Source organism: Helicoverpa zea, chromosome 1 (assembly GCF_022581195.2).
Source record: "Helicoverpa zea isolate HzStark_Cry1AcR chromosome 1, ilHelZeax1.1, whole genome shotgun sequence".
NCBI lineage: Eukaryota > Metazoa > Arthropoda > Insecta > Lepidoptera > Noctuidae > Helicoverpa > Helicoverpa zea.
In genome coordinates this window covers 3,121,521-3,145,448 of record NC_061452.1, presented here as the reverse complement: position 1 = coordinate 3,145,448, position 23,928 = coordinate 3,121,521, and the positions used below count along the sequence as shown (strand labels likewise).

Genomic DNA, 23,928 nt, shown 5'->3' with positions numbered 1-23,928 from the left:
AATCTTAAGGATTTTTCCTATTGCAAATAAAAATATTGTAATTTTGTAAAGCTACTCGAGCGCTACCTATCGGTAATACAATGAACTACCATTGTATGTATTTACCTGAACTTATCGCACACTTGCCTACTTATCAGTTGCACGATTTACCGACGGAGGGCGCTAGTGTAGTCTTAACATTTTGCAAACTCTGCAAATTAATGTGGTGAGTCAATAATAATCTATACTAATATTATAAAGAGGAAAACTTTGTTTGTTTGTTTGGTTGTAATGAATAGGCTCAAAAACTACAGGTTAGTTTTTAAAAATTCTTTCACCATTCGAAAGCTACATTATCCACGAGTAACATAGGCTATATTTTATCCCGGTACGGGCAGTAGTTACCACGGGACGCGGCTGAAACCGCAGGAAAACGGCTAGTTTTACATATACTCGTGAAATTATAATCAGCAGTATGACGGCAACGCGACATAATAATTAGATAACCTCTTTAAATATCAAGTACATTCTGAAATTTGAAAGTCTTCCTGAACTCCTACATATTAAGTTGAATGTATGAATTTTATTTGTATTACTCATCATCTTACATTTCTATACAATTCTGCTTGAATTAAGTCTCCATTAAATATTTGTATAGTCGCAACGCTATGACCTGCGCATTTCGGATCTAACAGATTTTCAGTCCATATCCAAAAGTAGGTCGTCGGTCGATCCTAGACTCTGGTCCCGACATGCGGGCGTCACCTAAATTTTTTTGGGACAACATATTTATTAGAACTTGTTCTCGTTTTGGGTCAGATCTTTTTTTTTATTTAAAATTGAAAGTAAACATTATATTTTGTAGAAAAGTTTTGAATACGAGATATTTATACCTATAAGTTTTTATATGGATATAGAAAAAGAAAGTCTGTGTTCAAATTTTTTTATGTTTAATAATAATTGATCAGCCAATTTCTTAGAACAAAAGAGAAAACACGTAACTCTCTACAATTGTTTTAGTTAAGGATAAAATCTTAACAAGTGTGCTTAACAACATTCTTATGAACTATCATTTTTAGGAATTAGGTAAGTCTTACGTTAAGTAATCTTGAAAAAGTGAAATCTCGAAAAAATACTACGATATGTAGTGAGGCTAGAAGCCAAGTCAAGACTGATAAATAATCACGATAAATGAAGAGTGATCAATAATCACGAGAAAATATAAAACAGACAATATAGTCTTTCTTTAAGATGATAAGGAATATGTTAAACTTATCTGAAACAGCCAAAAACTCAATATTAATTAACGGTATTGAGCATGAAGCAGACTAATATAATTACAATGAAGATAGTGATTAAGAGGTTCAAACAGAAGACACTCAACAATTACTAATACACTCTAAGCATCTACTTATGACTGACTAATATGTAATGTAGGTAATGATTAATAGGTCCAGCACAAGCATAACATCAAAATACTTAAAAAACGTGCGCGTACGCATGAAAACATAAACACTAGCCGTACTCTCAGATGGCATGCAACGGTCAGAGTGAACGGACGTGTGTGGTGATTGTGTAATAGCCCAAATTGTTGTGATCAATAAAAAGTCAAGGTAAGGATTTATTTGCATGTTTGCATGATTGTCAAGGTTTTATGGTGAACTCTATGGGCGTCATACATAATCAATTACTTGGTCATGGCCATTGAACCGTAATTCCTGAAATTATTATTTAACATTTTTTGTATTTACTCCATTTATGATTTACCTAATATTTCCTAGTTCATAATGTTCTCGTCACGCGACATAAATTTTCGCGAATACAAGGCAAATCACACTAGTCAAACATTCACATTTTGGTTCAAGTTACAACCTTGATTTGTCTACATTTTATCTAATAGATGACTTTGATATTATTCGTTATTAATTTAATTTGGCCAAAGGCATTCGTAAAAGTTGATGTATTTGACCTCCATAAGCTAATTTAGAGCCAATATATTGAAATGATGCATGTATGCACACTTTAGTGATAACTTTCTGTGTCAATAAACATAGCAAGTAAATTAAAATCTTTGACTTTCGAAACTCTTCTGACACGTCATACTAGTGGAATTCTAAAAACTACTACTACTAGCCAGAAGAACTAGGAACAATCCCTATTGACACTCTTTTATTAAAAAAAACACAAGGACCCCGATGAATACTTCTAGAGAAAATCCCTATTCAATAAAATTCAATGACAAAGCAAAATACAATATAATTTATAATAGGTATTATATCATAGTTTTCCGATGAAACTTGAACTTTAACATTATCTACCAGGCTTATTAATTACAGGATATTTGATACTATGTGGTTTTTTACTTTGACTAGATATTTATATAAACATAAATTATGTTTTACTGTTTTTATATTATAAATCATCGTGAGCTATAAAGTATATTATGCATTTTATAGATCTAGCTGAAACTTGTATTCCGAAATGAGTCACCCTCAAAGTTTACAGATAACGCTATGATACCTAATTGATAAATTACTAACAAGACTTTCAATAACTTGTTTATCTGTACAACTATGATACAGTACATTACATTGCGCCATAGATGATGATAGCATGGTGTGTAACTGTGTATATACAGGTAAATAAATAAAAATACATAATCTTTCTGTCAATAGATGATAAGAAGAAACAGTTAACTAACATTTTTTCGTTATGTATTTGCCATAGTTACATTTATGAACCAAATAATGTATTTTACCTACTAGATTATTTGAAAAGGGCAGTTAATATTGCAATTCACTATAAAATAAAACGTTTCATAACTCTGTCAATATTAAAAAAATCTTAATAAATAAAACCATCGCGTCTTCGATCTTCATCGAGGAGATATATTCTCATTAACTCATCAAAACTACTAAAAATATCTCTTATACTGTAGAACAATTCAAACAAACACGAGGAAGCTATATAACATTTTTGTCATCACCTTGACTTTTATTTATTCATCAGTTATTACTTTGAAAGTACATAACTCGTTAGAGGCATACGTTAAAAACATTTTTTACAAATAAACTAAAACTGTTACCTTCAAATAACTAAACGTGCCTTTTTGAAAGGGTTAACAAAAACCTTAAAACCATATAGGTTCTAAACTGTTTCTTTGTGCAGTAATTACTCGTGTTTAAGTAATAGGATGGGTAAATGAAAACAAAAATAAATATTCTCTTTAACTAAAAAATATGAATATTTAAATAAGACTTCATTCACAAAGTAATCACAGGTTATTAAAAATAATGATCTTCGAGTTTTCCAGATATGTATCACACTTAACTATACTATACAAGTTAAAATGTTCATTATCTTTTATTCTTATTTCGATATACATATCTTATTTCGATTGTGGTCAAATTCCCATCAAAATCTTGTTTCAAAATTATTCCAAGCAATTTCTATACTAGTGTTATAAAACTGTAGAGTTAACCTGTTTTAAAGCTCTAATCTTAGTAATTAGAGCTCTAATCTTAGACTTCAAAAAATATTTCAGTGTTACTTTACCCATTTATCGTGGAACGCTTATTACTAGGCTACTTTTCATCCGGCTGCGAAAAGTTGCTCCCATGAGATGCGGGTGAATCGAAAGCAAGGTGCATCATAATCTTTATGGAGTATAACTCTTACTTACATACATTATGCAACAATACTGTAGTGAAAATAAGGAAATGCTTTTTCAGTTATTGTTTACTATAAATACAACTTCCGAGAAAGATCATCATCAAACATATTTATTATAGTAGGTATACATAATGCAAATAATATGTACTGTGCAACTTCTATGGTTTAGGGAAGCTATGTTCAAAACAGGTTTCTTCTAACCAGAATGGCATTAGCAAAAATTACGTAATTAATAAAAATTTTACTATAGGTCGCAAAATATAGAAACAGTATTTTATAATATTAATCTTCCTTAATTAATGATGTACTTTGAATAAATTTAATAGCCGGTTATCAAAACAAGCCGCAAAGACATCTTGAATTATTTTTAACGTGTAGAGATGCCATAAACGTCTTATGATGACAAACAACAACACTATGGGTGGAACTTGAATTAACACTTGCGTATTCATTGCTTGTTACAAACATTAGAACAAATGAAACTCCTTCTCAAACGTTTAATGGAATTTATCTATACTTCTATACTAATAAAATAAAGACGAAACATTTCATTGTTTGTTTCTGAACCGAATTGAAAAGTTCTTTCACTGTTCGAAAGCATCATTTTTCGGGAAAAATGATGCTTTATGCCTATGTTGATCCCGGTACGGGCAGTAGATCCTACGGGACTCGGGTGAAACCGCAGGAAATCGGCTAGTAATACGTAATCAACCAATCAAGCAGTCAGTCCTGTTATTCATGATCACTTGGTAATCCCGTAATGTTGTTTGCCAAACCATAAAGACAATGATTGTAAACATGAGGTACTATCTCCTTTTTCGGGAAACTAATAAATGTCCTGTGTGTTACTATGAATATAAATGATTTTAAATTATTCACACTTTGTACTAAAACAATTTAAAACAATGTAGGAAAATAAATGTCGAAGTCCAAAAAAACTGTTTGTACGTAAAACCTGCTCCGTTATGTGCTCTAATTTGATTTATTTCCTGTCATTTATGTTCTATTCTGGTAAAAAACTGACTTGTTTGCCTATTTATATACATGACATAAACTAAAATATAATACATTGTGTATTCTGTCTGAACGAATATTTTAACTTGTTGTTGTTTAATCAATATAAAGATGAATGGAAGTACACACATTACAACGATCACATATTTAGTCCGACTCCTCTTTCTTTGTGTTCCTTCTACCGTACTGCCCGTCTGATATGTAATTTTTTAACATCATTTTTTTTTTCTTTATTAATCGTCGTGTTAATTTGTATTTTGTACTTACTTTTCTTATTTTTGAACAATTTATTTATGTCTATCTTTCTACCGACTGAGAAAAAATGCGAAATAATATGAAAAATATTGATAAATGCCCGAAATGATTCTTTTTATGCAATAAGTTAATAAAATTTTAATCAAGAAATCCAACTGACCAAATCACTTTTTTTTAAATATCACAGTTCATTGTCGAATTGCATGAGTCAATTACGCTAAAATATAAAGATTTGCTAATGAACTAGCTAATCAAAACTTAGACGCGAATTAGAGGACTTTGTACCTTTAAAAAAACATGTGACGCGTATTATGTAAATGTTTCACAGAATCTTCTGGAAATGTCAGCCATTTTTCCCCCAAATTTTTGCTAAAATCCTGCTTAAATAATGAATGATAAGGCATCATTTTAATGAGATTTTTTGTCCAATACATAATGAGTTATTGGTTTATCCAGCAGTTTTTATTGTAAATTGAGTCTATATTCAGAAAACGCTCAATCAAACGGCAAAAATAAAGCCAAGTTAAGCGTTACAGCTGAATGCATCTCACTGGTTCTGTGTAAGACGAAGAGACGAGAGAAGTTTAAAGTTCAATACGTTTTTCGTCGCAAAAGATTACAGTCTTGACCTTGTAGGTTATATTGGATATCCTGTTTTTTCATACTAATATATTTGTAAATACTATTATGTACTACTCCAAAAGCGGTACGCATTTTTGTTACTTATCAAATGGTACGGAGATGAATCGAAAATTAACTAAAGACGCTATTTACTTGCTGCATCGAAAATTCTCAAAGATCATAGGGAATCTGCGAAAAACAGTCTGGCATAATAATATACTAAATATGAAAACTGTTACACTAACCAGTTGACAGTCAAGTTACTTTCAAGCATCAACTTTCTTCACCTTTATATCATACAGTCATACATTCAGACAATACTATCAGGCATACTGCTGCATGTCCTCAAATGGGCCGTAGCATACAAACGTCTCAAATTGAGTGCATCTCACTTTACTTTCGAGTCGTTGCAAGTGCACTTTCTTATGGTGTAAGTTTTGCGAAATAGCGTGGTTCTGTTTAAGAATGTCTTCTTGAGTTATTAATTGGCTTATCGTCCTTACATCTCCTAAAAGATGTCAGACCCGTGTTAGCGGTGCATTTTGTTCCACGCGCTAGGACCAAAGCCTGCCGGGGGCTGCAGGATTGTTCGAAAGAGTTTAATGAAAAGACATACTGCATAAGCAGAACGTCTTTCTTTTCCTGTCTTCTCTTGCCTATATAAGCAGTTTCCCTTTAAACTAACAAATAAGTCCCTCGACATGACATGAGCGTATCAAGTCGCTTTCGCTTATAATGTCGACGGTAACATGCGCGGATGCTGACACCGTTACGCGTACGGTAAACCCCAGCTAGCACACATAGGACATTATTGACCCACTGGCTGCCGTGGGATATTTTATTTCTCTAAATAAATATTTCTTTAAGATGGAAAGTAGTATCCTTATTTGAAATCATAGGTCCACCTAATGTCTCAAGTAGACAGTTCATCACTGAAAATGAAATCAAACATCTTAATTAACTAAACTATTTCCTAGATATTTTTAGGCGTGTGAAGAATTGTTAATAATATTAATATGTATAAATGGAGATCAGTTCATGTGTAAAAATGTAATTGAACAAAAATCACCAGTAATATCAAAATATAATAAAACCTACATAATATGCTTAGTAAATCCATTCTAAGATATATAGGCCTTTGTTTAAATGACACAATTAACCACGTATTTCCTAAATTTTGCATACAATTGATATTGTTTGGGTTCGGATCGGCCTACTGACTCATTGAACTGAAATGTGGGTGACCCAAAGTTATTTAAGCTACCAATAAAACATACTGTATTAAATATGCTGAACTTGGTAATATATGGGTTTATTGCCATTTTATTCCTAGTTTTATCTTGCCCATTTTTTTATGTCTAGGTACTTTCTGCCTCCTAGATATGCATGTAGTTATAAATCTATGGATCGGGCGAGTTAAAACTGGGGATGAGATGGGCATCTCATATATTTGGACCACACAACCAGTGTCACAAATCTTGTGTGTTCAAATTCTTCAGGGAATCAAGTGATTCCCTGAGTGAGATCGTACCAAACAAGATTTTGAGGTCATTTGCGCCTCTGTATCCTTTATGAATAATGAAAATATTCTGAGTAATTCGTTCAATGTAATGTAATTCAATTAAAAAGATTCTGAGTTATGTTTTCAATTAATTATAGTATTTTTTAATTTAATGAAAACTCTAATGACAACTTTAATATTTTTTACATTAAAAAAAAAATATTCAGAATTTTAGTTATTTCTTAGTGAACTCAAAGAACAATTTTTAACATAAAGATACAATCACACTATAAAAATGCCTAACATTAGACTAAGATAAGGAAGTTAAAATTGCAAATTAGATTGTTTATGTTAGAAAATTATCACTATTCTCATCACAACCAATCCACTACTTATATCTAACTAGCGACGCCTGAAAATATGGGTTTAGCCGTATTTTTTCAAGCGTGGCATAGGATTGTTGCATTGATGTTATAAGTAGCTACTTATTTTCTTAACATTTTTTTTGTGGGAAATCATCGCTGTGGGTGCTGCGTGAGGGAGTGTCACAATTCCGCAGCCCCATATTTTCTTAGCTTTTAAAATAATTTCTTCTTGCAAAATATAAAAGACTCAGATTTCCACGCACGAACGTCGGACATATCGCACTTGACCGGTTTTCTCTTTCAATATTGAACCAGGAAAACAAAAGAGCGTCCATTGAAATATTTTCTTGTCACGAAGATCATTAACAATACATAGCTAATTAGCTTGAAATCCGTATTGTGAGGAGGCTTCCGGCGACTCGGACCGCACTTAACTTGGACCGCGGTCCCAGTTGCCGGATCCATAAAAATTAAATAATTTTCTTCCGGCGACTGGGACCACTTATAAACGATAACTGAAATCAAATAAAGTACAGTCAAACGACGATTTAATATTTGAATAAAAATCCTTTTTGATTTAAAACATCATTTAATGATATAAAAAAACGACCTTTGACTACAGTTTTGTTACTTAAAATTTCCTTAAAAAAACATACATGAAAATCATGGTAAAAATAATAATAAAAAATTACAATAATCAACAACTTTCAAACAATTAATAATCAGAAAGTAATTATTTATCACAAAATCTGCCTTAAAGTGGTATAGTAAATATAGTAAAAAAAACGTAAATCGTGCTTATCATCATCTTCCTGCCCTGTTCCCAAGTCATTTAGGGTCGGCGCAACATGTAAATCGTGCTTATAATCATAATCAACAATTTTCAAACAATTAACAATCAGAAAGGAATTACTTATCACAAAAGCAGCCTTTAAGTGGTACCGTAAATATATTTTTTTAAATAACATAAATCACAATAATAATTACAAACGTAGGTACGACCTATGTTAATCACAGTTAGTTAAAAATAGCCATTATGGCTTCACACAAAATCAGTCAAGTAATTATTATTTAATATAAAAAGTATTGATAATTACTTATAAAATATAAAACTAATGTTATTATACATTTAAAACAATCTTTGACCACTGTACCTCTACCATGAGCTTAAAGCAATAGTATTCGTCGATAGTCGATACCAGCTACATAAATATTTTGTATATGGCGTTTGTGGGGGACAGGCCCCCCTGGGGGCAAGCAAGCTGGTATGGTACATTTTACAGCGCTTCTAGCGGTCACTTACGGAACCAAAATTTGCCATACAAAATATTTAAGTACCTACTCTGTATGAGTATCGGCAAATACTATTGCTTTAAATTCATGGTAGAGGTACAGTTCTACAATAATCAACAATTTTCAAACAATTAACAATCAGTAAGTAATTATTTATCACAAAATCAGTCTTTAAGTTCTTAGTACCGTAAATATTTTAAAAAAGATAACATAAATCACAATAAGTTTAAAATGGCCGCCATGGGATCACAGAATCAGTCAAATTATATAATAACTTAAAACCTACTTATATTCGTTTGACTGTACCGATTTTGGCTTGTATAATAGATTTTATTAAGTTATAGATGAGTGGTCCCAGTTGCCGGAAGAAAATTATTTAATTTTTATGAATCCGGCGACCGGGACCGCGGTCCTAGTTAAGTGCGGTCCCAGTCGCCGGAAGCCTCATTGTGAGTACATGACCCCGTCTCGCGCATATATTTGAATATTCCACTTTCAATTAACAGCTTTTCTTTTTAAATCAATTGTTTTTATTTTGAAAAGAAAAGGTTTTCTTTTGTTCCTAACACAACACTCTTCAAGCAATTGGCTATAGGACATAATGCCATCCAGCTTTCATTTTACATACATACAGAGCTTCTATCTATAGGTATCTACTAACAGAGAAACATAACAACTGTTGTCTTTTGAGATATTTATTTAATTAGGTACTCAGAAAGTAAGTAGGTGTTAATTAATTTATACTGAGCAGTGTTATTCATACTAAGTTATTTAATATTAAAAAAATAAAGTTGAAGACCAATTCTATTTATTGGTTTATCGGTAATAAAAAGTTGCAATTTTATGTAAATTAACTACATGTATAAAAATATACTTTCGTAATACTATATTAAAGGCAATAAATGTCAGCGTATCTAATCATAAAAAGGCACGTATGTATTTAAACTCATCAAATGGAAGTATACCTCCAAACATGCTGGTCTTTGACTCCATAAAAGAAAACAATACTTTCTGGCCTAAATATCCCTGTGAAAGAAAATTCAATGGGCTATTATATAACCTATTAACTTGAAAAGGCGTCGCCTTTTTCTTTATCAATGACTGCATACAATGACAAATGAATGTGCTATCACATAGTTTATTGTTCGCAAACAAAAAACATCGGACTGGCCAAAGCAAATAATGAGTGTACGAGTATGTGACTTATCAAGGAAGACATTACTTGCCTAGCCTTATTCCAAAACTATGTTGGTGTCGGTCCGTATGGATATACCTACCAGTGTTTTACATTTAGTGACTGCCTATCTGGGCTTCTCAACCCAGTTACCTGAACTACTCAATACCCCTTGGTAAGACTGGTTGTCAGACTTTCTGACGTCTGATTACAAGGATGATTAAAATAAGGATTGTTATGCATATGCAAATGCAATGCATGATGCAATGCATAATATGCAAATTATTTATTAGTAAGTAGTAGTTATTACCTAGAAATGAAGGTTGTCTGTGATCTAAATTGTATAACTATTATAAGAACGTAAGGAGACGGTCTTGATAGAGGTCACGATTTTAAATTAAAATATCATGCCGGCTGCATTGAGCGCTAAGTGCAGGAAAAACAAACATGATAATTAGGATCTACCTATTTTTTTATTTGGTAATGCAAATGATCTAAGTGTTCAATTTGTTTGGATGCAGAATGAATCATGCATAAATCATTTAAATCATCATTACAGTTACGTTTAATTCATTTCTCGTAAATGAACAGTAAAAAAAATATTAAATGAAACACAAAGTTGAAAATATGCTTCACAAACACGCAACATGCCTTCACTCATTAGCAATAATGCAGCGACCCTTTGTGAGGCAGAGTCCAACCACTGATTTCCAGCAACAGCCGATGCAGGGTACGGGTTAGCAGATCATCGAAGTACTTACCTTCCAAATTGAAGAGCAACCACGGAACTTTAAAAAGCATACCTGCAGTAGAAAATTGATTCCTCCTCTTTTCAAATTCCAGATGTCAGTCCTCCGAGCCATAGCAGTATTCCTGTGCGGATTCCTGTCGCTCAGACTATGCAGAGCGCAGATCATCATGCCAGGATCTTGCCCTGATATGAAGGCGATGGATAATTTTGATGCATCACGAGTAAGCAGCAAATGTATTATTATTTGTTCGTCGCGTGGGGTGTGTGTAAGGGTGATTTTAAATCAAGGATTGTCGTGAAGTTATCTATGTGTTTCTGCTCGTCTGCGATAAAAAGAGTGTACTGCTTTTCAGTTTCAATTAAAATTTTTAAGAATGCAGTAGCAGACAGTAAAAGTACTAGATACCTATTTAATTACATACATTGTGACAGAGTTGGTTGCATCTTTTTCCTTCTGGATAAATGCATAGAAAGTCTTTTGCACATACCTACATAAGAAGTCGGAATTGTAAAAAGTAAAAGAAATGCTAATTTTCAGCCTTACTTCCTTTGTATTTTGGGTTATAAACTTCTCTATTTTAACAATTCCAGTACATGGGAAAATGGTATGAAGCTGAGAAGTATTTCTTCGTGTTCGAGTTTGGGGGAAAGTGCATCACAGCTGACTACAGTTTGAAGGAAAATGGAGTCGTTGGGGTTGTTAACAGGCAAATAAATATACTGTGAGTAATGATGGAAATGGAACCCTTACAATTACTATATATACTAATATTATAAAGCTGACGAGTTGGTTTCCTTCAACGATAATCTCAGGAACCAATAGAACAGTTTGAAAAATTCCTTCAACGCTAGATATGGTCCATGTATCCAAGATATTGGCATGCAAAGTCCCACGGGATACGAGTAAAACTGATAACGGAAGCTAGTCATCATAATATAACGCGAAAGGACATAGCTGACACAGTCATCAGTGTTCAAAGTAAGGTTCGACGGACATAACATACCTAGCGTTACTTTGTGTCTAGACGTTTTTTTGAATATAAATAAACATCTTTAAAAACGGAACATGGTCTCGTGAACTCCTGAACTTACATTTGAATGGAGTAGGTAACTTTTATATACTTTTTTCATTGCTTAATTAGGTTTCCTCGTTCATTATACTAGTGTCAGTGACACTTGTACTAAATAAACAATGGTTCATTCAATACCGTTAGTTTTGTCGTCTGTGGATGATGCACCGCAACGAATTCAATTATTTTAATGGTGACTTCAAACCACGCATGTATACCTACGTCATTTTCATAAGACCAAGAAAATAAGGAAAAATAAAGTTCTGACCGTATCATAGCCATTCCCGATAAATAGGCTTTCTAACACTGAAAGAATTTTCCGATCGGTTCAGTAGTTCTTGAGATTGGTGCGTTCAAACAAACTCTTCAGCTTATTATATTATCCATTACTATTTTCTCAGGATATGTCAGTTAGGTTGCGGGATTGTTCGATAGAGTAACCAAGTTACTGCAACCACAATTGAAGCTGTCACTTGATGATTTTCTTTATAATAAAAGTTGGTTACAGACAATTTCTTATTCAACACACATACTTATATAGATACGATATAATGAATTAAAAATCCTTCGCGAGGCAATTGTGACAAACAATTTTATATGAAACCGTCAGCAACATTTTCTAGGTAATTAAACTCAACAGAAGGTGCCGCGAAAATAGTTATTAACTCCCAATTTACTAATTCAGCGGCCTTAGCCTGTCCTTGTGTTCGTATAATTGTGCTTAATGTTAACAAATTGCGTACCAGATATTGTATAAAGCAAAATATGTAGTTTTATGTAGAACTAATGCAATGCAAACAAATTCACTGCTCTCTACGCCTCCGTTATGCCAATCTTTTTATTATCTTATTAGCCTATCTGCTCCTTGATAAAAAGTAGCCTTAGCTTTTACAGGCTCTGGAGTAACGGCCAGTTTCTTCATCAAAAGTTAAAGTTAAAGTAATGTCTAAAGTAAAAGTAACGGTCAAATACGTTTTTTCAAGGCTAAAGTGACAGCAAAACTAATAGAAAAATTGAATTTGACCGTTACTTTTACTTTAGACATTACTTTGACTTTTACTTTGGCTTTAACTTTTGGCGAAGAAACTGGCTGTTAGTGTGCAAACATTAAAATCAGTTCAGTAGCTTGGTGCTGAAAGCGCGGCAGACAGAGTTGCTTTTATAATATACCTACTTTCCTGAACTGTGTGTACTTACAATGATTGGCGCATAATTCTTCAAAGACAAAATTCCTAGACGCAAAGTCAAAAATATACAATGAATAAATCATTTCTGAAAATCATTGACAAAGTAGTCTAGCCATAATGTAGCCTAAGACCTCGAGCCTGATTCTCGTCCCATATTCCAAGGTTTATGCACCTTTGTATGACAACAATATACCTAGTAGCGGTCGAAGACTTAATATGCGTGTCAAACACATCTAGATCTTTTTGTGTGAACTTACAATAACGTAAGTAGGTTATTTTAATGCAAACTTGAGGATTATTTGAAGTAGTAACAGTTCTGAATAGTGGATTAGCATCCCAGAGAACAGCCTTTAGGCTGTTCTTATTATAAAGGAGCTAGGCAAGAGTTCCATGTAATAGTCCCTCAACTGTGATTGTTCATCTCCTTTTCGTCGCATGATGGTTCTAAGTTTTATAAGCATTTAATATTTTAATTAAGAGATACCTGGTGAACTTCCACGAAACACCGCTTTGTAACCAAAACCTCTTATAAACATTTCCAGGTCAGGAACTCAATCAGAGATCCAAGGACAGGCAACCCAAGTGAGCAGGTCTGATGAAGCGAAGCTCGCAGTATCATTCCCATCGCTGCCAGTCAACGTGGAGGCTCCATACTGGGTCATCGATACTGATTACGATTCTTATGCTGTCGTCTGGAGTTGTTATGAATTTGGGTTGTTCCATACAGGTTAGTGTTTCATTTTCTATATCTTCTTCTTCCTGCCCTGTTTAGAATAATTCTAACATTGACCTTCAACCAAGAAATACAATTATTGTATTTGGTGGTTGAAGGTCAATGTAGCACAGATTACTATAATAGTTACTTCGTAATTGTATTAACATTTACTCCCTTCTTTGTCATCTCTAACAATCTCAGACAATTCATCAATCTTTTCTCCGGGCTTCCTTTCTCGTTCCATCCATGTTGTTCCAAATTCCAAATTCCTTTGTTGTTCCAACACTATTTTAGCACGTGTTTCATTCTCCATAGGTACCCATAGAAGAAAAATGGGATATTGAAGGGTATCCTATAACTATAACTAAAATTACAATTCTTCTATTTCAGTGAACGCATGGATTCTGACCAGAGAAAGGAACCCACCAGTATCAGTGCTAGAGAAAGCATACGCTGTACTAGACAAAAACCAGATCAGCCGAGCGTTCCTAATCAGGACAAACCAGAAAGATTGTGACGGAGCTACAAGCTAGATACTTGTCGTACACAATCTTCCTATACTATTTATACATAGACCGATATTGGAATCCATTCAATTGAATAAAGAAGAAATAAATGACGATCATAAATTCGAAGGATATGCCAGTGCCAATAAGAAGAACAAAAGTAGTTGTTAAGACGCTTTAGATTGTATGTTCAATTTCGTGATAGGTAATCATGCATTTACTATTCATAAACAAATGCTTTTAGTGTCCATTGTCATGACCATAATTATTATCGTTTAGCTTAAAGCTTATGAAAGTGGACACCATTATTTCATTAAAATATTTAATAGTAGAAATATTTATTTACTTATTATCATTTATTATTGCACCTTCAAGTACATGCACATTACATTACAGTAAGAATGTAAGTAAACATAAAGAAACATTGGTATCATGTGTACATATTCATTGCTATTGTACTATTATAAAATAATAATTAAGATTAAGCTCACAAATAAAACAATAAATGTTTCACAACAGAAATGTATAATATCCATTATCTACAACTTAAATAAATTAAAGCCTTTACAAAAGTTGCTTACTTTTATTAATAATAAAATAATGCGATTAAAATTATGCGATGATGAAGACGATATTAGATGTAACGCTCAATGTCTTATGTTAAAAACTCTATACAAGGAAAAAATATGTAATATCAAGCATACGTCTTTCATGCACTTGATCAGAATTTTTTACACAAATTACTTCTACAACTATCTACTCTAAAACATTACTAACTAAGACAGGCAATTCTGACTGCACGCTAAACTTTGCATTAGAACTCTTAGCTACACTCGTTGCTTCTACATTCTTTACCACGAGTCTTGAAATCCCAAAAATATTGACTATCTTAAAATGGCCGTAATCTTCTACAACCTTAGAAAAGTCATCAGCTTTTCCTTTCTTAATAAAGTCAAAAACTTTAACGATGTTGACAAAGTTTGGTGGAGTATTGGAAGGTTAAGTTGGGGTACTGTCGTCGGAATGCCAACTTTTTCTGTGTTCTCCTGTAGCTTCGTCATAACTTGGGGGTGGTGGGAGGTTGTCGCTCTTAGTCTTTGTGGGAGGTTTAGCTGGTACTGCCAGTCGGTCCTCCTCAGCCTCTTCGGGGATAGAATCGCGACGCCTCGGGTCGTATTCGGAGAGAGCTGGCTGGGAGATGTTGTTCCTTTGTCCCAGTCCTACTAGAACTAGCTTTGGCGCGCTCTGGGCTTGCTGAAATATTTATATTTTTGGATAAATATATTAATTTGGAAGAAAATGCTGGTATAGAGCCCATGCGTGACAGTGATCTAAAGAGATTTCGACAATTATTGTGAGTTCATTTGTTCACAAGAATATTTATTTTCACCGAATAAGTAGTAGAAATGTAGCCGATAAGAAGACTGTACTATGAAATTTGATAAAATCTGAAGATGATTTACTATGTAGGACTTTTCGTAACTGTACCTATATTTTCTGTACTTTTTTAACTATCTTAAGCTTACTACATGTTGTAGTATTAATCAGGGTTGTAAATTTAAAATTCTACGTCACAGAAGATAGAGTGAGCAAATATAGGAATAACAAAGATCATAAGCAAGGTTTCATACTATTTGCAATTGAATCAGCTATTTAAATAATGCCAATACATTTATAGCCTTCACAAATTACGTATGGAAAAATATTTGTAAGATGTTCATTGTTAATATCAAAGGTATTTGCACTTTTGTTCCGTTATTTACTTGTCCTTTAATTTTAGCTTACACTAGTTTTAACTAACTCATTCCAATCTGATTTGTAGTAAATGAGTACATGAGTTGCAACTTGAATATAGAAAATATTAAAATGAAGTGACATTCGAAGACTCACCTACCCAAGTGTTAACCTTCAGATTAGAACAATTTATGATATTGGTTACTTTAACAGAAAGTAAAATGATGCTTGTTTAATTTTCAAATAGCGATCAAAACATGTACACCACTTTTGAGATGCAGTTGCTACTCACCTTATAGTGATTGGAAGTCCTATTACTGCAAAGGCTGTTGTTAGATATATGACCTCTTCCGTGATGGTGGCTAATCTCGATGGCGGAACGGAGCATGTCGACCTTCGAGGCCGAACCTTCGTAATTACTGCCGCGGCGCTGGCTGTTGCTGCCGCTGCGGCTGCGGCAGTGCTCGTTTATATCGCCTTGGGAGAACTGGAACATACAAACGATAGTTTTAAAATAAATATAGCTCATACAAAAGAATACCAAGGCAAAGGATATCAATGATCCAATAACAGATGTAAACAGAATCAAAAGGTATTGAAGGCACCTAACAACTGCAGGTACTAATAAACACAGAAAATGTACTTAGGGTCAAATTACTCCGAGCTTTGATTTCTTGAATGAGAATTCCAAATAAGACAAAAAAACACATACCCTTGAACGTGAGCCTCTAGGTAAGGAATGTAGAGAGCCAAGTGGATTGAATCGTGTGATCATGTGCAGCCGCTCCAGTGATATCATGGTTTCTGCGTCTTTGGTTAACGGTTCGGCGTTCAGCTTGTCACCTTCTCCACTTTCTGTAAGAATTATAATGAGTGGTTACATGAGATAGCGATTATGATGTTTGGGGCTATAATTTTTAAGCTCATATAGGTCAGAGTTCCTGAATTCCAGTAGGACACATTTACTACTTAATTTCATCATCATCATCATCATCATCAGCCTATCGCAGTCCACTGCTGGACATAGGCCTCTCCAAGTGCACGCCACTGAGATCGATTTTCGGCTTCTGCTTTATTTACCTTAGCTAAACTTAAAGAATCACTTATCTGACATAAGGTAGACCACTGATTTCCTTCATCTAGTCCATCAGACCTAGAAACTAGAACCTAATTAACATTCCTTATGTACATATTATCATATATTTTCGACATATTTACCTATAGTCTCTCCAGTCTCTGGTTCACAAGCGTTCTGCATGCCTGTCATGTTGATGTTCTTGAGCCAGAAATAATGCAGCAAGCCGTACAGAACTCCACCGAGGAAGGCGATGAGACCCATGTAACGGAACGCTTCTCTTGTGCCAAGGGTTGCTATTAGAAGACCACCTCCGAAACTACCGCTGCCTCGACCTGCAGAAGAAAGGATATAAGGATAAGAGTACTGAGATCTGTAGATTGAGTTGAGGAGAACTAAAAGTCCTTCGTGTTTATTTCACAATATGGTGAAATATTCAGCATAGTTGTTCCCTAATAAAATATACTTAATGATAGTTCAAATGAACCTTCTTTTATCAGTTTCAGACTAGATTCAAATGTTGATTTTGACTACTGTTTCACAAAACGCTAATAATGTTATCTGAATTCCAATCGTAACTTAAATTATAATACTGCAGCTCAGATTTTTCAATATTTGTCAAAGGATGAGAAGACGAACAGTTATCTCAGTTTTATGTTTTCTTACACATTATACAGCTTAGCGTTATTTCTCATCGTATCTTTCGCTCATATCAATATTTTGTTAATTATCTCAAAGATACTTTGTATAAGCCTATTTGTCACGGGACTGAACCAAAAAACAAGAGCAACCTCTACATTTCAAAACACTTGCTTTTTTCCTCTCAAACTATTATTTTAGTCCCGAGCAATAATGCCAATATAATAAGTATCAACAACAAACCAAGACTGAAATGCGCCATCCCAAGAACTCCAATCAACGTGGCCAGCAAGCTCTTAGGAGCCAGCATAGCGCAGTACGTAGCTGCAGCCACCCACATAAGATGCACTGATAGAGACTCCATAGCTTCGAAGGGGAAACACCACCAGGAATTCCTGAAAGCACAGAAAACGTTAGAAGACACTAATGCTAGAGAGGAGTTGCTAGTATTAAATCCCCGATTAAGAGTCCTATATGCATAGTTATAGTGGAGTGCAACCCATTTTAGGGAGCCATTTTCAGTTGTGAGATGGGAGGCAAGTACACGGCTGGATATGGTTTGGTTATCGCTATAGTTAAATGATGCAACTCACCCTTAGGCTTTTACTTATAAAAACCTACTGGTGCCAGTACACGTATTAAAAGAGTATCTACACTACATCAAGTAGAACATGAACTAAGCCGCTCTAAGTCCATGTAAGTTGCGGTCTTCCCAGTACGCTTCGGCTTAAACATCTGTACAAATTCTATAAGCAGTGCCATATTTATCCATGTTTCTTGAAACTTAACTATTTAACTATAAGATACTACAAGATTCATCAATAAAACCTTTACTAATCTCCTCATGGATTTATTTATGTTTTATTTACGATCAAATGCGTCGTTCACCGCTATATCTGAGTTATAAATGTTTACAATGGTCGCCCACACAGCATCATTGTGCTCATAAACTTGGCAATGCAAGTCGTCGTAAATACATCCATCTTGAAAATGGAGTTTTAATGTCTAAGGACGTGTCTGTGCTAGTTGGGTTTTACGCTCATAGTCTCAATCTTGACTTTCGGTTATGGATCTACTTTCTATATTTGATGAACACAATTTAGTTGAGGATAAATTGGAGAAGGAAGGCAAATGAAGCTTGAAACGTTACAATTTTGATCATGATTATGTATGATCAGTTATAACGAAGTACTTGATGCTTCAGAAGAAGCGATTAAGAAAAGGACATTGTAAAACAACGCAGTAATTATCCTCTGATGAGAAGCATGTTCCTTCAAAGGAAACAGGTCATCGTGTGTGGGATGGGATAAGAATCTTGTACCTGGACTGGACATTATCGTAACGTTTCCTTGGAATAGATTATGTGACTGGTTTCCGCGTACGTCATCTAACCTTTATCAATTTTCACTGTCTGAGTAAATTCTACTAAATTCTCTGTTTCTTGTGTTTTGAATTTATCTCGTCCTAGGTAGGTTACAAATCGAGTATCATCGACTGATGCTACGATTTCTTTGTTTTCTGCATCTACAGAAATATAACTTAATATGTCAGTGCCAGGGCTGCACTTATCTGATGCTCTATATCAGTACTATTGTCTAAGACAATAAATACTTAGAGGTTTCATACAATATTTATCTTCGCACATAGTTTATGCATTGTTGTATCACTTCGCATTCGTTTCGAGATGCGACAAAATAAGAAAAAATTACATTCATAGTTTTATCATCAAGAACTATTCTATTATTTGCAGTTCGCGTCTCGTGCAAATTATAATGAACCGTTATCACTCTGAAGCTTTAGAAGATAATCAGATGGTAGGATGTGTAAATTGCACACACATATTCACGTGCAATGAGAACTAGTGAGCTAACACGGAAGAGATGAGAGATACTCACTCGATGAACGAGTAGCCGACTAGTCTCGCGGCGTGGGAGAAGAACGCGACTATGATGACATTCACGTGGCCGATGCGCGCGGTGATGGCATCCGCGCCGTAGAGGAACGGGATGCTGCTCAGCGTGCCCACGGTCACGGTTATTCCTAGACACACGAGCCACTCAATATTCAACCACATCATTACAATCGTTACTCAAATCGTCCGCACCAACTATTTCGACATAGCATCAAAACGTCAATTTGAAGAACTCACCTAATAAAAAATTCGGTGCTCCCAATTCCTTCAAGTAAATAAACAGATAAGATTCGATAAATCCCCAAAAGTTTCCCAGAGCAAACAGGAAAAATATGAAAACAATGATATGCGGCATTTTGATAATGTTTACTAAATCTCGGAGTAAATTATCGGCAGGTAGTTTGGCTCCGAGAGGCATGACGGCGACGGTTACAGCTGATATCAACAGCAGCACATCGTAAGTATAAAACGCAGCTGAATAGTCAGTGTATCCTGTAATCAACAAACCGATGTAAACATTTAGTAACTCAGTATTGACATTAACGATAACAATTACAAGATGCCAACAATATACGCACCAACTTGTTTACTTCTCATATCTATCAACATGCCTGTTATGGGGGAGAATATAGCCATCCCAATACTAGAAAATAGCCTTTCTCTGCCAAAGTCTCCACCGTACTTTTGAATCATCGTTAAAGCTATAGGGTCCATGATTGTGACACCGGCAGATAACATAATAGTCCCCATAAATCTCAAGAAGAAATAGATATAGAACGTTTTATCGTCGCTCTCCTTATAATCCGGCGGGCACGTATCGGGGCCGCCTCTCCTGTAATATTCCAAAGATAATTTACCTTTAGATAGCTGTCGTTTGTGTATCTTCAGATAAATATTAAGTAGTAGGTTTACAAGTAATATTATTATAATCAAACAGAGGTAATAGTAGACATGCTTGTAACCACGTTACCTGAAGTCACATTTTTGTACCATACAATCTGCAGATAAAATCTCGAGACGTTGCTTGGAGAGCTTAGTCATATTATGTAACATAACAAGACCACCGCATCGAAGGTCCTCTTTATCGAGTGCTGTTATATTAATTCCTTGTGCTATTAATAGTTTTTCTCCAAATCTTGATCTAAAATCTGTTATTTGATCATCTTCATCCTACAAGAAACGATTGTCTTTAGTATAATTAACTGAGTAACAGTGTTTTCAATTTGAAAATGTCAGTTTCTTACCCTTTCCATTTCAATGCCAAGTTGTTCTTTTGGTTCTTCCAAATCATCGTGTACTTCAATTAAAAAGTAAGATGCGTCATTATAATCTTCGTCATCAGTACCGTTTAAAAAACTGCAAGGAATGTTCAGTATTATTGCGTGTATGTAATCACTGTTGCTTTAGATCTAGATACAGAGATTCCATACTTTTTCTTCCAAAACGAGTCCATTAATGAAATCATTTTAGTGAAGAAGAACACGAAGAGATCCGCAAAAAATGGAAAGATAAATAATAACCACGAATATTTCAAACAAAGAATTTTGAATACGTTGAACTACAGTATTTGTCTTGTAAAGCCTTTGTAATTCCTAAACAGAGGAAACTTGTTCGGGGGCTTAACAATAAACTTGATACACTGAGTCGAGATTTACCAAGAAAGTACTGTAATGTTTGTCTGAAACTGTAGGACATTGTTATCACTGTTATTTAATGTGAGTAACAGCGTAATTTACATGAGTACTTCTGAGCGTTTAACGTTATTAATTTCAAAGTTATTATTACATGCATAACAATAGCTTGTGACTGCTTCAAGTAGAAAAGGATTATAAAAAGGTGTCATGGCTGAGTTAATTATTTCACAACAATGATCGGTAAACGCGATCAAAATAATCATTACAAACTTGCCTGGAATTAGACTTCAAATTCGGTAACTGGACCTTATGGCTAATGTGGAAGTCCAAGTCGTCTTTGTCATCAGCAGGGTCACTTGGAGGAGTCTCAGTGGGTTTGGTCAGCAGGCAATGGTCCACGCAACGGTCGAGAACAAAGTCCACAGTCTCATCCTCTCCAGGACATTCCCTGCTAGGACAGGGGCTCCACCAAATCTACAAAAAATAGTCGTTGGAAAGATTGCATACCAAAAGTTGTTTAGTCACTCAATTGTGATGATACTCCTTAGTGGAAACGACATTTTTCCATCACATCAAATTATGGTAAACCAAAATTACAGGTTCCAAACGGATGAAACAATACAACATTCAAGGGTAAAGTCCAACGTGCATAAATTTAGCTTAATTCCATTAACTAATTCAAACACACAGGATCACAAGACACTAGTAGTTAATTCGCCCTGGGGCCGGATGAGAACGATTTGCTCAAATTCTTAGGTGTATATACTGAGTTAGTTCGTAACAAGATCTTAAGGGGTCGATTTCGAAACAAGAGTTTTATGTACCTCTACGCTATTTGTGATCGGGTGCCGCATGACGTAAGCTGATGGCATCATCCCTGGCGTCTCTTGGTGGGGTATGAGCAGTAACGAGTGGTGGAATGCAGCATTCAGAATCAAAGCGGTGATCACGACAGGCTTGTACTCCCCAAAGCGATCCACCAGGAAACCTAAAAAACATCGTAATCTCCTAAAATAATTGTAAATAGGGTTTCATTGACATTGAATATTCAAACTTACCTGTTATAGGTGGACTAAGAAAAGTGGTAAATGGCAACGCTAAATACACAAAAGATATTTCTGGCACAGTCAATCCTATACTCTGCATGTGTATTGTCAGATACGGCAAGAGAGATGCTGTGGCTCCGTACATGACAAACAAAGTCACTTTCAACATGATCAGATTGGGGTTGATGCGCAGCGTCACCATCAGCCTCCCCACGCATCCCAACTCCTCGTCACTATCCCCGTCCATTGTGGAATCGTCTTCACTGTTTTTATTCACTTCAACAGACTTCGCCATCTCGGAATCACTCACATTCACATTTTCATAACGAAAGGATGTTTGTTCGTGGACTATATCTTATCGACTGGCGCTCGATTCGGTAGCAAAGGCTGTCGGTGGTGTGACGATTATTTACTTAAGGGTTCTTCACCGAGTTTTAATTTAAGTTGTAGTGAACATAGGTGTGGTCGGAGCCAGCGGGAGAGCCAGGGAGGGTCCCGTGCTCCCGAGCGACTGCGACGCGGTCAGTTCGCGGCGGACGTCGCTCGGCACACCAATTTACAAATAATAGCAAATTACCTTCGTTTAAGAAGTGTCACGGCGATTGGTGGGGATGTTGGCTAAATCGGCTGGCGATCCGAAGACCTTGTGGGTAATGGCTGGGGTCGGGGCGCTCGCTCCTTTAGTTCCCGACACGAAGGCGCGCATCGCGAATTAGCGCGAACTTTGCAGCAGCTCGCCATTTGTAAGTCGACTTTGATTTGATTTTCTTCTTCACTATTTATTCACTGCACCTGTTTAAAAACCCGATATTAATCAAGGGCTTAATAGCAAAATGTACTGTATTATATGAATAGCGGTTAGGCTTCCTGCTCATTACATTATATATTCAGCGTTATAAAAAGTACATGCATATGTCCCTATTAACTTACTTTCTAACATATACGTATTTTACTTCAAATTGGGGCTTTATTCGCTATTTCCAAATTATTATATATTTACCTACGTTCAGACACCGCAATCAAAACTTATTGACTTGTTATATGTACATAGAATTGCAACCCAGTAATTAGATTATGGTTCTAAAAAAATAATCACATCGTCACCAAACCTCTCTTGATCTGCCAGTAAACTGGTTCATAACCATTGTCACGGCAAGGGTAATTAAATAATAACATAAACCACCAGGTAGCCCACCTGTGAGATAGAAACCATTATGGCTATTCGAATTTACGTAGGTACATAGGACACCCAGAGATGGTCATAATTTTTAACACATTTTCTTACGGATAAAAAGACTTATAGGTAATAATTGTATCTCTAGGAAGGTACCTTTTCAAATAGTGCAACAGAAATACATCATCAGTGAAAATAACCGTTTATAGCGGTTCATGAGATAGTGTCTGGTGACAGGACAGACGGACAAACAGCGAAGTGTAGTAATAAGGTCCTGTTTTAAACTTAGGTAAGGTTTTGGTCTAAGGATCATAAATCGACGTACAGTAATTATTTATTTATTTATTTTGGAATATACTATTTCTTCTCTATTAAAGAAAGCATCCGGAAAACTTTTTCAAACAGTCTGAAATATTATTTGTTTTGTTGCCATCTGTCGGCGCTTCAAATAAATAGTTTGTAACAACGCCATCTTGTGTGGAATAGCAATACTACGAAAAACAAGAACCTTCTGTTGTAAAAAGCACATCTGCCTATCGCACTAGTCTGATGTATAAATCTAAATATTATATACTGCGTATTTTCTCATTTCAATCATTTTTATGGCGAAA

General features: G+C 35.0%; 2 protein-coding genes across 3 annotated transcripts; one reads left to right on the top strand and one right to left on the bottom strand.

Moving 5' to 3' along the window:
- The first annotated feature begins 173 nt into the window (after positions 1-173).
- LOC124630873 (apolipoprotein D-like) lies at positions 174-14,675 on the top strand. 2 transcript variants are annotated; one of them, XM_047164921.1, is made up of 5 exons: positions 174-205; positions 10,718-10,846; positions 11,217-11,347; positions 13,425-13,609; positions 13,988-14,675. In XM_047164921.1, the coding sequence occupies exons 2-5, from the start codon at positions 10,718-10,720 to the stop codon at positions 14,128-14,130; spliced, it is 588 nt and encodes a 195-aa protein (XP_047020877.1). In that variant the 5' UTR covers positions 174-205; the 3' UTR covers positions 14,131-14,675. The 2 variants fall into 2 exon arrangements, with proteins under 2 accessions (XP_047020877.1, XP_047020869.1); XM_047164913.1 differs by lacking the exon at positions 174-205 and adding an exon at positions 1,462-1,592.
- Positions 14,610-22,662, bottom strand: LOC124630868. Its single transcript, XM_047164901.1, has 13 exons — positions 22,156-22,662; positions 21,922-22,085; positions 21,372-21,571; positions 20,708-20,819; positions 20,434-20,633; positions 20,042-20,295; positions 19,701-19,955; positions 19,447-19,591; positions 17,795-17,946; positions 17,056-17,247; positions 16,550-16,692; positions 16,130-16,324; positions 14,610-15,357 (listed from the first exon to the last, which is right to left on the bottom strand). The coding sequence occupies exons 1-13, from the start codon at positions 22,436-22,438 to the stop codon at positions 15,103-15,105; spliced, it is 2,550 nt and encodes an 849-aa protein (XP_047020857.1). The 5' UTR covers positions 22,439-22,662; the 3' UTR covers positions 14,610-15,102.
- Positions 22,663-23,928: the final 1,266 nt, after the last annotated feature.

What these genes read in the sequence shown, in the direction of transcription:
- LOC124630868 (XM_047164901.1), bottom strand. Translation starts at nt 22,438, where the DNA reads ATGGCGAAGTCTGTTGAAGTGAATAAAAACAGTGAAGACGATTCCACA. An exon ending in CTAGAGGCTCACGTTCAAGG is followed by an intron (nt 16,325 to 16,549) that starts GTATGTGTTTTT and finishes TGTATGTTCCAG; the next exon opens with TTCTCCCAAGGCGATATAAA. An exon ending in GGACTTCCAATCACTATAAG is followed by an intron (nt 15,358 to 16,129) that starts GTGAGTAGCAAC and finishes TAAATATTTCAG; the next exon opens with CAAGCCCAGAGCGCGCCAAA.
- LOC124630873 (XM_047164921.1), top strand. Translation starts at nt 10,718, where the DNA reads ATGTCAGTCCTCCGAGCCATAGCAGTATTCCTGTGCGGATTCCTGTCG. An exon ending in AACAGGCAAATAAATATACT is followed by an intron (nt 11,348 to 13,424) that starts GTGAGTAATGAT and finishes AAACATTTCCAG; the next exon opens with GTCAGGAACTCAATCAGAGA. An exon ending in ATTTGGGTTGTTCCATACAG is followed by an intron (nt 13,610 to 13,987) that starts GTTAGTGTTTCA and finishes CTTCTATTTCAG; the next exon opens with TGAACGCATGGATTCTGACC.